This window comes from Nanorana parkeri, unplaced genomic scaffold (assembly GCF_000935625.1).
Source record: "Nanorana parkeri isolate BGI_ZX_2015 unplaced genomic scaffold, ASM93562v1 scaffold934, whole genome shotgun sequence".
NCBI lineage: Eukaryota > Metazoa > Chordata > Amphibia > Anura > Dicroglossidae > Nanorana > Nanorana parkeri.
In genome coordinates this window covers 207,814-224,827 of record NW_017307202.1, presented here as the reverse complement: position 1 = coordinate 224,827, position 17,014 = coordinate 207,814, and the positions used below count along the sequence as shown (strand labels likewise).

The window sequence follows — 17,014 nt, the reverse complement described above, 5'->3', positions numbered from 1 at the left end:
TGCCCGTGCGTGCCCGCTAGGGGGCGCGCGCGAGCAGAAAAAAATTGCCGTCTGGAGACGGCAACCCGCAGATGCAGCAGTGCCGTCCGTCCGTTTTTTTACTACGGGCGGACGGCAAGAGGTTAAAGGGACAATAACCCAAAATAAGGGAGCACATAGCACTCTTCAAGGACCCATCCCTGGGTGATCATAAAGCTAAATTACACCATGGTATTGCCATGCACTGCCACACTAGATACTAGACATTAGTCATTGAGCTTTACAGATAGTTTAATTGGTCTTTGAAATTGATTTCTCAAACGTTTCATTATTTTGGTGCTTTAAAGACTGATCACTTTCTCTGGACTTTAATAGTTGCAACAGTGTATACCATATCAACTCTGTTGTGCAGCGCAAAGTGTAGAAGTTGCTGGCAGAGGGCAGTAACCCATATCAATGACTAAGGGGTTATTCAATAAGCTGCCAAAAGCAGCCGAGTGAATAACCGAGTCGATGTGAAGTGAGCCTAACACTGTTCAGCTATTCACTTCAGCCGAGTATGGCTGATTTAGGTTCGAAGATGATCCGCATGTTCGGCTTGGCCAAAGTGAAGAACACGCTGGATCGGCTAAGCCGAACGTCTGGCATTTCACTCACTGCCGCCTCTATTCTCATAGGGGGTGAATAGCCAAATGGTACCGAACGGCATTCGGTTTGGTTATTCTGCTCGCTAGCTTCGAGGTAGCAAGCAGAATTTTAAAAAACGGTTCGGGGTCCCCCTCCCGTTCCATTCCAGACCCTTTAGGTCTAGTAGGAATGTTAGGAGAGACTCCAAGTTAAAAAGTTAAAAAAACTGCATCGCGTTCCCCCAAAAGTCATACCAGCTCCTTTAGGTCTGGTAGGAATTTTAAGGGGAACCCTTAACGCCCCCAAAAAAACAGAAAAAAATGTGGGGTCCCCCTAAAATTCCCAACCAGACCCTTAATCTGAGCACAGGCCTAGCAGGGCAGGAAAGGGGAGGGACGAGCAAGCGCCCCCTTCCCCCTCCCTGTGTCATACCAGGCTGCATTGCTCTCGGCATTGGGAGAGTGCTTTTCCAGGGTCTGTGGGCGGGCTTATTTGCACCCAGTTGCTGCCTGCCCTCCTTGTGGATGAGTAAGGGGTACTTGTCTCCTCATTTACTAAAGGATTAAAGTAAATAAAGATCCCACACTTTAAGAAAAAATCATTTAATTGAAAAAAAGAAACAAGACATTTAAGGGGGACCCCACATTTTTTGTGCCCCATTTTTTTTTGGGGTGGAGCTCCCCTTTAAAATTCCTACCAGACCTAAAAGACCTGGCATGACATTTGGGGGGAACCCCATGCAGTTTTTTTTCCCATGTTCCTCCTAACATTTCTACCAGGCCTAAAGAGTCTGGTATAGATCGGGAGGGGGACCACACGCCCTTCTCTCCTTCTTTTTTTAAAATTTATTTACATTAGCGGGCAGCGTTCTCCCCGCTTCGGCTGCGACTTTGGCTCAGCCGAGCCGAAGCATATGCGTGAATAGCCCGTACAGCAGCCCTTCAGCTGAACCGCAGGGCTCCGGCAGCCGAAGTGAGCCAAAGGATTAGCCTAAGCTTACGGCTATGTCCTTCGGCTCCTTTGTGAATAACTCTCTAGGTTTTTTATTTACCAGAGTCAAAGAAAGGGACCATTTGATATTAGTTGGTCTAGGTAACTGTGCTGGTTCTTCACCTACTGAACAAACTTGTAGGTGTCTAATTCAGTATGTAGAACATACGGTTGCAGCCAGGGCCCTGGCGTTCCACCTGATATCATTAGTCTGTATTGTTTTAGAAAAAAATGTCACATGACACTACACAAAATGTATCTGTAATTGGTATCTGTGAGTACTTGGACACGTATCGGTACTTGGTCTGGAAAAAATGGTATTGGTGCATTCCTAATTATATGAGTATAAAAATATATATAATATACACAGTACTGTGCAAGAGTTTTAGGCTGGTGTGAAAAAATGCTGTAACGTAATAATACTTTCAGAAATAAAAGTGTTAATTAGTTTATTTTTAATAAAATGGAAAGTAAATGAACAGAATAGAAATCTGAATTAAATCAATATTTGGCATGACCACCCTTTGCCTTAAAAACAGCATCAATTCTTCTAGGTACACTTGCACAGCTTTTTTTTAAGCTACTCGGCATGTAGGTTGTTCCAAACATCTTGGAGAACTAACCACAGATCTTCTATGGATGTCGCCTGCCTCACATCCTTCTGTCTCTTCATGTAATCCCAGACAGACGCCATGATGTTGAGATCAGGGCTCTGTGGGGGCCAAACCATCACTTCCACGACTCCTTGTTCTTCTTTACACTGAAGATATTTCTTAATGACATTGGCTGTATGTTTGGGGTTGTTGTCCTGCTGAAGAATAAATGTGGGGCCAGTCACACGCCTCCCTGGTGGTATGGCATGATGGATAAGTATCTGCTTGTATTTCTCAGCATTGAGGACACCATTGATCCTGACCAAATCTCCAACTCCATTGACATACAGTAAATGCAGACTTGCAAGGAACCTCCACCATGCTTCATTGTTGCCTGCAGACACTCATTATTGTACCGCTCTCCAGCCATTTGATGACCAAACTGCCTCCTGCTACAGCCAAATAAAAAAGCCATACCTCCGACGTGGAAGCAAAGTTAAGCGACTCAACTATGCACAAAAACATAGGAATTTGGGAGCATAAAAATGGCAGCAGGTGCTCTGGACGGAGGATTTAAAATTTGAACTATTTGGCTGTAGCAGGAGGCAAGTTTATTTGCTTCACATACACTTTAAAGAGGAGCTGACCTCCGTATGCTGTACTCAAAAAATGAGCAGGCAGTGAGCACGCTGCAGCTGATCATTTCCCCATTGATCATGCCTTGTTCCACACTGTTTGTCTGTGTAGAAGCAGCCATCTTGGTAAAGGCAGGGCTTTGCTTCTTCGTGTCAGAGCCTCTATCAAGCAGAATAGAAAGCAACACAGTGGTGACATTACCAAATGAAATGCTAAATCTCATGAGGCTAGCAGTCAGAGGCTGCATTGCTTTAGATCTCACACTGCAGATGTATAGCAATGAGGCTGTGGGCACAGGAATGCCTTGGCAGTCTCACACACCAGAAAGTGCACTGCTATTTTTCAGGGGGAATTCAAGGCAAAAGGTACAGTTTTTACAGAACTGCAAAGGCATTTCTAAATCCGTATAACATAGCAAATCTTTACTTTTTGTGTTCAGTTACTATAAAGCTTTCAATGTTTTGCTATGTCATCTGTGTTTTCTGATGCAGTGCAGAAAAAGGGCGGTGAGGAACAAAAGTGAGTTTTGAAAGGGTGTCATGTCCTGCAGTGCCTATTGGCTTTTCCCCTTTGGCAAGCAAAGTAGGTAAACATGGTAATTGGTAATATTCTATTTCAGCAGCTCCTCATTTTAAAAACAATATCCTGCTTTTTATGATGATGGAACTCTAATGTGCAACTTTTCCTTTATTTTAATGAACAGCATGCTGTCTTTCTTTCACATTACTCTGCAAAATCTTTGATTTTTTTTTTTTTTTTTTTACTAAAGCAAACTTCACTGGCACCGTTGCATATCTATCTTACAGATTACAATCAAATACGTCTCTTGCAATGTAAAAAATAAAAGAAGACACAGTGTGATTGATTTTATTTTTCCCCTTTCTGTTTATGTCCACTCTTTTGTGTGCATCATGGTTTTGTTAATGCTGCCGGACTTCAAACCTTAGAGGATTTTTTTTTTCTCCTCCCTCTAGTAAAAAAAAATAATAGATGCCGCTTCTGGCATCCATATTAAAAATGGGTAATTTTCCTTATGGCCCCTGTCTTCCTGCTGGGTTGATAATGTTTTGATGTATTTTTCTTTTGCTCTGATGAGAGGTCTGCTGCTGGTGCAGTGACATTTTCATTTGGATGAATAATTATAACTTGCACAATGTCAAGCTGAAGATGGTAGGGTTTTGTGCGTCATGACAAGTCTACTAGCCAGTGCAGGTGTCTCACAGCATGATCAGAAACAGCTAGTGTACTCTGGCTCAGAGGAGACATTTAGAGTGGTAAGAAATCAGCACCAGGGGCGATTCTCCTACCGCTGTTTCTGTTCCCGTGCTAGTCAAATAAATGCAAAGTGCTTCTCAATGACAAGTTTTAAAGCATTCATTTATTGGAGTTGTAGATTTTATTTTAATTAACAGGATAATTTGTTATTCATTAAATGTTTAGCAGCTTTGTCACTGTAGGAGTATTAGTGGCCCCCTCAAGAATAATTGCCCACACATTCTGGCCATGCATCACCGTGATGCATATGTGGACTGAAAATGACTAATGGGCCCTCGCAACCCGAGATGCCCTAAAGTATGAAGGCCTGAAAAGAGGATTGTTGTAAATGACACTATCCTTTTGCCATCATTAACGCCAAACAGTGCTAGCTATGATTATTCATTGAAATGGATGTGTCAAAAGATGGCTTTGCTTAAAGGAGTGTCATTTAGGCTTTTTAAATTTTGCTTTAGGAAGGAGAAAAGAAAATTGTCCTTTTGTGTGCCGGGTCTTGAATATATAAATGTGCATCCTTATACATGCATGTATACTTCTGTAGGTAATCAAATGAATTCTTCATTTTACAGTTTAAAAGGAGAAATTAAAGAATGTGCTAAAGCGCCAGTAAACCTAAAATATTTACACTAGCTTGCAAAAGTTTGGAATCACTAAGACATTTCTTTGCTTTTATTCACTGGTTAATTTATTGATTGATTTGATTTTTACGCATTGGTGCGTTTTTTTTCTTTTTTCAATCATGGTGCATTTAAAAGATAACTATAATGTGTCCACCCTCCACCGCACAGCCTCTTCTCCTCATGTCTCTAGATGCTTGATCTTTGCATGCAGGCTGCAATTTTCATTGATTCCTTTGGAAAGGCCATCCACCATTGGGGTAAAAGATGGCTTCTCCATAGGAATGAATAGAGATTGCGGCAAAAGCAGAGCCTTGCCAGGAGACATTGGGAGAAGAGGCTGTGTGGTGCACATTGAACATCTTAGAGGTGAAGAAATAAATAAGTGTATGACTTGGGGGGGGGGGTTGAAAGGAGAAATATGGGGAGATTGAATACACATCCCCATAATTAGAGCCGACGTCACATGTCAGCTCTATAGATCGAGAGCTGAGCAATCACATATCACTGATCGCTCAGTTCTCGAACTTCTCCTTGCAGAGAGTGGTGACTGTCTGTCACCTCTCCGTGCAGGGATTCCCCCCTCCCCTCAGCACTGACTGGAGGGGATAGCCCGCAATAGCATGATTTTTGAGTCAAAGGAGGACATAGTGATTGTCCTCCTGTGATCCTAAAGAGAACTATGGCCAAAAAAAGGTTGGGCCATAGTTCTCTTTTTTATGAGGGTGCACATATAAATAAAAACTCTACTAGTATAATTAAATCAAATACTTATACTTAAATTGCTGATTTATAATTTACTCACAAATGACTGCAAATGCCCTCATCTACAATCTTAATGGTAAACTATTTTAGCTTGCTTAAGTAATTATGTTTAAATAATTGCTCATCACAGTAACTTTTGTTCTTGTGTTGGCACAGCTAAATCCTGTTGTTCTGTTTACAAAAGCAAGTAAATTGTATTTCTTTGGGCTGCAAGGTATTGTCATTACAAGAGTTATTGTTTGCAGAATGCTCGCTTCTAGGGAAAGTAGAAACATTCCTGGAGAAAATACTCATGTTCTTACTTACGAAGTAACTTCTCTCCAGCCAACATCCAGCAGACTTGCCATGAAAGTTGCTATCCTATTGGTGGCTATGGGGATATCTCTCCAAATCTTAGTAAGAGCCATTGGCCCACAAGGTCCAATGGCTCTTACTGTGGATTCAGAAACATGAAATAAATAATAATGGATCTATAATTCCTCTCTTAAGGTCCTCTGCACTTCTTTTTTGTTGAAGTATGAGTCACTTGAAATGATCTTTCTTGGAAAGACGTCTTATTACTCTCTTTTTAAGATGTCATTATCCTAGAGGTCCCCATATTTTTTCCATCATAGACCTTCTTGCTTTAAAACTGAACTCTAGGCAAACAACTAAACGCACAAATGAAATGTAATAAAAGAGCTGTTCCATCATCCATTCTTGAGATTTACACAGCTCTGTCACACTGTACAACCCAGTCTGGCAAGACAAGAGACCAGATGTTTCTCTGTTTCAGAAAGGTAACACTTATAGGTTTGTCCTTCCCCCAGACTGTGATTGGACATTAAAAGGAGAAGCAGCAGACTAATGTTCTCATCTCTCTAATACTCTGCTCTCTCCTTTTATCAGCAAGTTCCCTGTTACACACAAGCACTGTGGCACAACTGAGTGTCTCCTTGTGCTGCTTCCTCTTCCTCTCCCAGTCTGAGCTCTGCTGGTCATGGACTACAAGAGGCTGATACCTAGTTTTATATATATATATATATATATATATATATATATAAATACATATTTATCTTATTCATGGCAATATATATATAATATTTATTGATTTTTAAAACACATTAAATATTTTATTTATAAATACATTATTTTCTGTCATTGTGATGCCTGTAGTAATGGATGGCGTAAATATATTAAACTAGTCTGTCTTAGATAAAGATCAGATCATATTCTTTATTGGGAACCATTTGCACTGAAACCTAGGTGATTCCAAAAGGATTCAAAGAATTTAATGCAACTTTATGTGCAGAGCACTTATACTAGAGTATTTCCTTTTATGCTGTATTTTGCTGAGCCAGTTGCAAATAGATTCCTCAAATGTACCTGTAATATATTCAAATGAACAGAATAAAAGTGATTATAAGCAAATTTATGCCAGTGGTAAAGAAAAGGTAAAGAAAGAAAAGCAACTTTGCAGACATATGAAAATTACACTATTAATTTTAAGTGTCCTCAAGCACACGCGATCACATTCCAGAAATGTGGGAAAATTATTAAAAAATGGAAATACTGGTACTTAGGATGAGAGCTTTTATGATGGTTAAGTGACTAACATTATCATATCCTTTCAGGTATTAAGTTTCAAGGAAAAAAAGCAGCAGCCCACTTCAAAGTAATAACTGTTGCATGTTTTACATAGGCATTGGCTCATATTTTCTCTCAAGTGCCTCTGCTATTAATGCAGTTCTGATGCACTAAAAAAAAAATCAAATGCTTCTTTGTACATTTATTTAACTGTATTTATTATTATTATAGGTATTTTTATAGCGCCATCAATTTATGCAGCACTTTACATACCTATCTCACATACACAAGAGGGCCGATTTAGACAGGAGCCAATTAACCTTCCAGCATGTCTATGGAGTGTGGGAGGAAACCCACACAAATACAGAGAGAACAAACAAGATAATATCCTGACCGGGATTGGAACTGGGCACCCCCAGTGATGCAGGGCTAACCACTATGCCACTGCTAACTGTATTTAGTAAATTAGATGGCATAGACAGCCAGGTTGTAAGATGACATCACTTACATGAATCTGAAGAACACACATGAAAATGCTCACATTGTTACTATTTGTGCAACATTGAAAGGAATATGACAGCATTGGTAGATAAAATTTGCATTATCATATCAGTGTATTTGAAAGTGAAAAACTGCCCTTTTCTGCCTACCACATTAGCCCCCCCTCCCCCCAACGTATCCTGAAAGTATACTGCCATCACAGTGCTGGAAGGTTAGGTTGAACAATGTTTCCTAAACTTTGCTTGGTTATGTACCACCATCACAAGCTTTACATTGTCTTCCTGTATTAATAATTACCACATGTCCCACCTACCTCTGCTGCCAGAATCCTACCAGGATTCTGCCTTGTCCATAATAATAGGAACGCACAGAAGCCTATGCAAGATGTTTTACTGTGCTGCAATTGGTATACACTACTTGAAAATGTATGCTGTCCCACAAGTCCAACAGTGTCCCACCTACCCTAAGAACAAATGCCACAAGTGATACGGGTTCCACAGATAGGGAAACAGTAAAGTTATGTAATATTTTAAGAACAAAAAGAAAAAAATGGTCATATACAAATGAAAACCCTGCAGCTCCACTAAGAAAAAAACTAAGTATGTCACATGACAGTGTGGGGTTAATACATAAAGTATAATGATCCTTTTTGTTTTTTTACCCAAATCAAGACAAAACCCATTGGCAGTAGAGGCTCTAGCAGTTTATTTCAATGATGGAGGTGGGGCTTGGTACTTTCAAGAACTAAATCTGATCTTGGGCAGAAATCAAATCTCCATATGCAGTCTGGGTTAAGGATCCAGAGACATAGGTTTTAGTATGCAAAATGTAAAGAAAAATATTCTGCACATTTCTCCAATACATGCCCATTTCCTCTGTTTAAAAGTTGCAGAAGGTACAAAGAAAACCCTGTTGCAAAAATCCAGCATGCTTCTGACGTCATGTTTAAGCTGACAACACAGTGCCTTTGCTGTACAGAAATCAAACAGAGTTGTCAGCCCTGGTAGATCGTGATCGATCTTATGGGCACCCCTGCTCTACCCCCTTTCTAACTCCATGTGCATATGTTGATTTATTTCCCAGCAAAACAATGCTTATGTGATGACTCATGAGAGCTTGCCCACATACTGTACGTAGAGAAAGGTCTCTTGGGAGATGTAGTTCTGGGGGAGGGGCTGTCTAATGTCTGTAGAAACTGACCTTCCACGAGCTCCCCCTGCAATAAATTTACAAACCTGGTCACAGGCAGGGGGAAAAAAAGCAGATTTTGAATGCAGGAAAAGGTAAAAGAAAAAAGAGTATCCCTGGAATGCCTCTAGAGGGGGGGAAGGGAGGTATGGTGGTAAATTTAGATAATACCTGGACATTGACTTTAAATGCTTTTTCTTCCTACTTATGATATTTTCCCACTTCATCATTTTGAACAGCTTGCGGCTCTGAGTAGTTGTTCCCCTTAGATTTGTAGGTGCTGACTTTTCTCCAACCTTTAAGGGTGAGGTCACAGGTGCTTTTAGACCCATGTGTACATTTCAACAAATGTCTTCCCTAGCTTTCTGACATCTTTGGAGTATTGTATATGCAGTATGTGACCAGAGAGGTGGTGGTGCGGGGCTTGGGTGCTGCATCACACAGCATCTTTCACTGGTATGATAATTGGGATCCTAAGATGCTGCTTACAAGTCAGGAGAGAATGATTTGCTACCTTGATCGGTCAGTATGCTAGTGGATCTCTTATGTTATGACATGGAAGTCAACAGCAGTTTTGATGCAGCACTAGACGTGCCCATCTTCTATTGCTCTAAAGGTAATTTCTTCTTTACAACCAAAAGCAATAATCATACGTATTTCCACCATTGAAATTTATGTCATAAATACCAGTTACAGTCTTTATCGGAGTCCCTTATAATCTCTTGGTTAAGAAAAATCGAGTTTTCATGCTAGCAATCTCTATAACGGGACCTTTTTGCAGTGCTTGTTTTTCCTGTTTGTTGATGGGCAGCTGAAGCAATGCCATATTACCTGCATTTTAGCTGCAGAAACACCTTATGCTGGACCGGAGGTTAAACATCGGTTTTGTGTCTGTTGGACAAGGAAGAACAGTACTTTGGATCGCATGTAAGTATCTGCATAGGCTTTTTAGGTTTTATGATCAAAGACAGTGTAATGGACAGACAGATCTAAAGTCTGTTCTTAGTTTAGGTTTGCGTTAATGATCACAGTCTTTCACACTCTATTAGTAAATCAATGTGGTTATATCACTTATTTTTATATTGGGAAAGAAGAGGTCTTCTTCAAGGCTACAGATAACACACAAGTCCCGGTGCACATTTTAAAAAAAATATTTCCTTTCAGTTTTGTTAGTAGACTACAATTTACATTAGAAAATGTAGCGTAATGACCAGCAGTATGGGGGTTGCAGACAAAGCTGTCTGAGGACTCTTGCACAAGGACTTGGGTAACTTGAATTAAAGGGCATACTGAGAGAACCAAAAGAAAAGAGAAATGAAAGCTAGAGGTCAGCAGCCAGAATGGGTAGTTGAAAGTCAAGCAAATTAATTAGAGACAGTACTAAGATGGAAAACTGACATATTCTACACAGGGCAGACCAAGCACCCAGCTGCAGGAAAGGATTTGTGGTTTGTGCACTTTTATCTATAAAGGATGCCTTTACTATTAAAATGAATGTGTTCTCTGGTAATAATGCTTTATTGGAATAATAGAAGCCAGCAAGCTTTTCCTGAATGCAATTGCATGGGGTGTACATCAGTCACATTAAGGTCTTCCTGCACCTAAACAGATGTTTTTTTTAAGGCTGCTTAAGTTAAACTGTTGTTTTGTTACCCTTTTTTCTAATGGTACTTCATAATCATGTTATGATGGGTTGCATGGTGAACTCAGTGTTGTGTGCCAGTTGGACTGTCATCTTCCGTACTCCTACTACCTGCCACATTAGGTGCCATAGAAAATCTCATCTGCAATGATATTTGAAGCACACATTCTGTCGCCATGCAAAATACAGATCCAAGCTACTACTGCTGCACAGATGATGCTCAGTTGTTTGTTTGTTTTCATACGGGTTATCCAGCATATGAAGTAATCCATGTTGCACTTGCTAAAAAGTAGCATTAGATAACCCAAAACATTCTAGGAGGTTAAATAGGCTTAGGATTTGTTTAGCCTTGGACACTGTAAACTCATCAAGGGTAGAAAGTAAAGTGAATGACTGACTGTATGTTCTGTATAGTGCAGTTAGTGATTGAGGTATTTATATAACAAAAATGAATAAATAAATATTTTTTCTGTTTCTGCTATAGAAAAATACAGTGTGGGGCCTTAAAATGTAATATATTTGTCATTTAGAAACAACAGGACCTATTGCTCAGCTGTTCCAGGCAGATGATCGGTTCCCCTGCACATGCGCAGTGAGCCGATCTGCCCTGGAACAGCCGACAAAGCGTTGGAATGCTTGACCTAATGGGCGGTCATCATTCCACCGCCGCAAAACTGGGTGGGATTATGTTGGAATGTGTGACCACGTCACCGGTTGCACATTCCAACGTAGTCACAAACTTTGATGGAACAACGGCTCCCTGCGGGAGGGGGCGTGGAGTGCATTGAAGTTAATGGCACCGCAGCCACATCCCCCGCTCTCAGTGCGATTGCTGGAACCCAAACGTGTGGCACATTAGTGCTTGCGTTCCGGTCCAGTGCTGTCTGCAAAAATGCTGCGTGCACTATTTTTGGAGATCGCACTGCACAGGAACGTAGGCACTAATGTGCCACGCGATCACACTGTGCCATTGACACAATCCCCTGCCCGCCCCTGAACGCAGGGAGCCGTCCGGGTTTCTTCCCAGAGGCCAAATGCTCTGGAATGCACTCTTTGTGGTGTGAACCGGTCCTGAAGCAGACATGTTTAGTCACATGAAGGTAAAATCCCCCGAACAGGAACTCGGGAAGCAGCAAAACCTATACTATAAAACCTACTATATCCTAAACTGAAAACAAAAATTGTTTAATCTAGGGTTAGTCTCCTTTTAATGTTCACGTCAAAGGCTACTCCATGACCATATCTAAATTAGCATTTAGGCTACAATGTTTTTTTTGTGTTGAGTGAAAGTGCACTTCAATGTTTATAAACTGTATCCTTTCTTATGTTTAATCAGAGCAATTTACAAGATATCGTCAACCAAGCTTTGTCAGCATTGGAGGCATTAAAATTGTTTTGGGATACTTTGGATGAAATTGACCAGAAGACCTGGGTGCTAGAACCAGAAAAGCCCTCAAGAAGTGCCACTATGAGAAGGATAGCCATAGGTGAGGTGCTGTTATCTTTTCTACCTATACAGAATGTGTTTTCTGCTCACCATCGCATTATTCTGTCATTATTCACTGCAGATAGCCACCCCTTTGTCCAATGCATCCCACTGCATATATATAATTATTCAGCCTTTTTAAAGCACAACTGTATTTTTTTTTCTTCAATTTAGTTGCCCCTTTCCCCTGAGTGCTGCACATCTGATGTTAGCCCAGATTCACCGGACATCACGTTGCAACCCTACTCAGAGCTGCATAACCTTTCCTCTGAAAATGGCCAATTTGTACTACACTTTCACACTGCAGTGCCATTCATTCCTACGGGAAAACCATACTCATGCATTATTATTTTCCCATAGGAATGAATAGGTTCACGGCATGCATGGGCAATATGAAACTGCGATTTTCGGAGGAAAGGCTGTAGGGCTGTACAGTGAAGATCGCTAAGTCAGAGCCCAAGGTAACACCAGTCCTTTAACCATTTTAATGCCGCAGATGTATCTATTATGCATATGGCAGCCAGGAGTTTGTTTACCTTTTCTTCCCAGCTGATGGCTTTCTTGTAGAACTGAACTCTGCTCAATCACTTCTACATGTACTTTAATTTGACACCCTACTCCCCCAACCTACCATGTGTCCCAAGCTTGCGTGTCCCTCCTCAGTGCTCAGGACCTCCAAGGTGGGGGTCAAGATACAGAGTGGATGAAGATCAAGGAAAATCCATTTGCTGATCTATGCTGGGTAGTATGAACCTGAAAGCACTCCGCTCTTTAGCGCTGTCAAACCCTGGTTACTATGGTCGGGAAAGAAGCTTATGGAGCACAGTCCATGCTTGATCAACTTCAACAGAATGCATAGGTGACATTAGGGGTTTAATAAACCCCTGATGTCTCCTTAAAGAGAATCTGTCCTCTGCACTATGCTATTACATAGGAGGCTTATCAACCCCCTATTGTGATAGCAATAATGTTATGTAAAAAAAAATGTTTATCAAAACAAATTAAACCTGCCAAAATTATTTTAAAAAATCCCCCCATGTACACAAGCATACAAATGCAAATGTGCTTTGGGTATGCACAGCATTAAAATGACAATTGTGCCACAAAGTAGGTATTTCCGTGCACGCTGTATTACGAGCAATAATTCTAGGGACATCATTCACTGTTAACACTAAATTGAAGAGCTGTAAAGGTTTTAAAGCGTTGCATATGGACATTTTGTCATTGTTTCACGGCACACACAATTTTGAGGCTTGACATATTTGCAGAGGGACTTCAACTCAGCCGATCCAACATCTGGATCGGCCGAGCCGAAGCTCCGGCAGCTCACTCGCTGCTGTTCGCCCCTATTCTCATTCGGCTCATCTATTCTGCTCGGTACCTCTGAGGTACCGAGCAGAATAGAAAAAGTTAATTTAATTTAATGGGGAAAAAAAGACATCTCCAGCTCCAAAATACCCCCTTTCCTCACCAATTAAATCATAAAGCTTCTCATCCACTCACTTGTCATCTCTCGACTATTGCAGCTCCCTCATTATTGGCCTACCTCTACACAGGCTAATCCCCATTCAGTCTATCATGAATGCTGTTGCTAGACTCATCCACCTAACCAACTATTCAGTGTCTGTAACTCCCCTCTGTCAATCCCTCCACTGGCTTCCAATCACCAAAAGGATAGGATTTAAAATATTAACCACACACAAAGCCATTCCACAATTCTTCCCCTAGCTATATCTCCTCCACTCCTCCCAAGACCTCCTGCTCTCTAGCTCCCTCATCAACTCCATCCATGCTTGCCTCCAGGATTTTGCTAGAGTCTCTCCCATCCTTTGGAACTCCTACCCTGTCTGCCTTTAGGCGATCCCTAAAGACTCCTCTCTGCAGGGAAGCCTATGCCTTCTCAGCCTAACCACTCAGCAATCACATTCTCAAACAATTCATCCCCTCACAGCTACTTCCTTATGTATCACTTCCCTTTTAGATTGTAAGTTCTCATGGGCAAGGCCCTCCTTACCATCTCATCTTGATTTGTATTGTGACTGTAATGTCTTCCTTATATTGTAAAGCTCTGTGCAAACTTTGTGCTCTTTAAACGCTGCATAATAATAATACACAAAAAAGCTATGTTTTTGTTAATAGTTAAAATACTTGAAAGAATTAGGGCTGGTAATGATTAAAATTTTCCTGTTCGATTAATCGAAAAAAAATTAATCGATTAATCGAAAAAAAAATTTAATCAATTAATCGACTAATTTCGATTAAATATAATGCACATACAGAGGGGGGTCTCACCAGAGCTCTGAGGGGTCCTCATCAGGGTAGCAGGGCTCTGTGGGGTCTTGCCAGGGCTCTGTGGGATCTTGCCAGGGCTCTGTGGGATCTTGCCAGGGCTCTGTGGGATCTCACCAGAGCTCTGAGGGTCTAACAAGGCTGGTTAGACCCCACAGAGCCCTGCTACCCTGATGAGGACCCCTCAGAGCTCTGGTGAGATCCCACAGAGCCCTGGTTTAACCAGGGCTCCATGGGGTCTCACCAGAGCTCTGAGGGGGTCTCACCAGGGCTCTGAGGGGGTCTCACCAGGGTAGCAGATTTCTAACAGGGTAGTAGATCATTGATCATTTTACTGTTTTACATGATACATATTATTTGTCTGCCTTGTACAAACATCTGATGACTCACCGGCCCAAGAGTGAGGAGGAGACTCAACAGCCCAAGTGATTCCGTCAGGTAACGAAGGGAAGTCTATGCCCGTGATGTCACCGGACTCCTCCCTCCTTCCCTTCGTTACCCATCACGGACAACTACATCACCCGACTCCTCCCCCCTTCCCTTCGTTAGCCGACAGAGCCACTCGGGGAAGGGGGGAGGAGTCCGGTGACGTCGATGTCCGTGACGTCACCGGATCTCCGACGGAAGACCCGGAAGCCGGCGGAGAGGTGAGTAACTTTGATCGATGAAAATAATTTTCATCGATCAAAGAAATTAACGATTAATCGACGGATTGATCGTTAATTTCCGCACCCCTATAAATAATATTTAAGATTTCTCCTGAACTGCTGAGTGTAGTGTCCCTTTAAAAACCAATTTAGCAATGGCATCTAGCATATTTTCTCCTGACAGCTTACCATATGGATTATAAAGACATAGTTGTATGAATTTTTGAGGGATTAAAACAAAGCCTAAGCAGGAGTCTCTCTTCAACTGTACCAATCTTTTATTTACAGGCAACAATGTGTCCATTACCATTGACGTGGATCCAAAACATCCCACAATGCTTCCTGAATGCTACTTTCTTGGAGCTGACCACGGTGTGATAATATTTAAACATTACTTCTATAATTGCATATTGCCAAAACGTTTTCAGTTTTGAATAGAGTAATATAAGGTTACAACACCCTGTCTGTTTTCCCCCCTAATGTATTGTCCTGGACACAACAGAAACTGAGAAGAAATCTCTTCAAAGTGCAGGGAAATCCCCTCTTAGATACGTGTCACCGATACAGGTATCCCCTTTAGAAGTTTTCCCCCATCCTCCTGTTCTGGTGACAACCAAAAACCTTTTGGATCTCCAATCACCTTCTGTCTTGGTGGCAATGGTCACCAGAATAAGCAGAACAGAATAGAGTGAATCTCCCCAGTGGGGAAACATAGAGCAAAGCAAACCTGATAGGAAATCTAACCCTTCTATACTATATCCAAACGAAAGAAAAGTTCTGACTTTAGATCTAATTTAATATCTAATGAGTTGATAAATATTGAATTAGTATTTTTTTAAAGTACATTTAGTGGTTTTTTTTCATCATAACAGTATTTGCCTTTATTTTCAGTGGTACAACCTTTGAAAGAAAAACTTAACAGCAACATACATTTATGGTAAGCATAAAAGAAAAGTGTAGTCTGTAATACTTTTTTCTTTTAATACAAAATGTCCCCCACTTCCATGAAATATACTACCCCAGGGGTAAAAGCAGTAGATGCAAAAATATAAGGTTAAATTAGGGAAAGTGAATCTCATTCAGATTAAGTATTTACCCTCTTGGAATTCGGAATTGTGAATTAAAACTTAGTGAGATGAGTTTTGTGTGCAGATTGGGCAAATTGCCAACATAATTAATTTTTTGAAGATTTTTAGGCTTTATTAAAAAAAAAAACCCGCAACATTCCTTAAAACTAATGTAGTATGCAGCAAATACCTTTCATTCCTCCTTCTCTGAAACTCTGCATGCCGAGAAATTCTACAATTGCCTGACCTCAGAGTCATCATATTGTATTCTGGTTACCCCAAATAGATGTCATATGGTACTTCCTGTATTGTATTACATTTTTCTTCTACAAAGTGGACTTGTTTATTTTGGTTATAGGGATCCAGAAGTTGGTTTGCTACAAAACCTGAAGGATGTGTTAGAAACAGAATTTCCATCAAGAACTGATTTTCAGAAATCTGTAAGTCTTAGCAACTTTTTACCTATAGTTTTAAAGCTGAATTCATAATAGTAATAACAAAAATAGTCATTTTTTGTTTAATGGAAAGATTGGAGGGATAGCGGAATTTGCCAGCTTGCAGCATTTAATATTTTCCAGTTTTAGGAAATGGGCATCAGATTTAGACGAAAGTCAAATACATTATGTATCTAATATATATCTTTATATGTATCTTGATCACTTTCTCGTGGAGTTTTATAAAGCTGCTTCAGGTTTCTTTTGCATGCACATTGACTTATTTGGGGACACGGGAATGGCTTGTCACCAATCCTTAGGCAGGATGGCCAAGAGCTAGAAAACGTTTAGATAAGGGCAACCTAATTAATAAGGGGGATGGAGGGTCCAAGTTATCAAGAACGCCTACCAAAATTAGGATTGTTCTCCATAGAGAAGAGACACTAATGCCCCATTCACAACAGGGGGGTTGCGGCTCAGCGCGGTTTCCACACTGATTTTAAAAGGGCTGTTTTGGGAGTTTTTAATTGCGTTTGAGCGCTGAAATGCAATTAAAAACAACCAAAACCGTGCTGAACAGCGCAGTTCCATTGAAAGCAGTATGGAAACCGCACTGATCAGTGCGGCAAAAAAGGATCAGAGAGCAATTTGGGCGGGGAGCGGTTTGGATCACCCAGACTTGCATGGTCGCATGAATGGTCCCCATAGCAAT

At 40.9% G+C, this 17,014-nt stretch overlaps 1 protein-coding gene across 1 annotated transcript in view; it reads left to right on the top strand.

Moving 5' to 3' along the window:
* The window catches only part of FANCL (Fanconi anemia complementation group L), a 74,979-nt gene that overhangs the window by 38,179 nt on the left and 19,786 nt on the right, over positions 1-17,014 (top strand). Inside the window, exons 8-11 of the mRNA XM_018566303.1 lie at positions 11,716-11,866; positions 15,090-15,173; positions 15,693-15,738; positions 16,227-16,308. Coding sequence (XP_018421805.1) covers positions 11,716-11,866; positions 15,090-15,173; positions 15,693-15,738; positions 16,227-16,308 — 363 coding nt within the window. The remainder of the gene's footprint in view (positions 1-11,715; positions 11,867-15,089; positions 15,174-15,692; positions 15,739-16,226; positions 16,309-17,014) is intronic.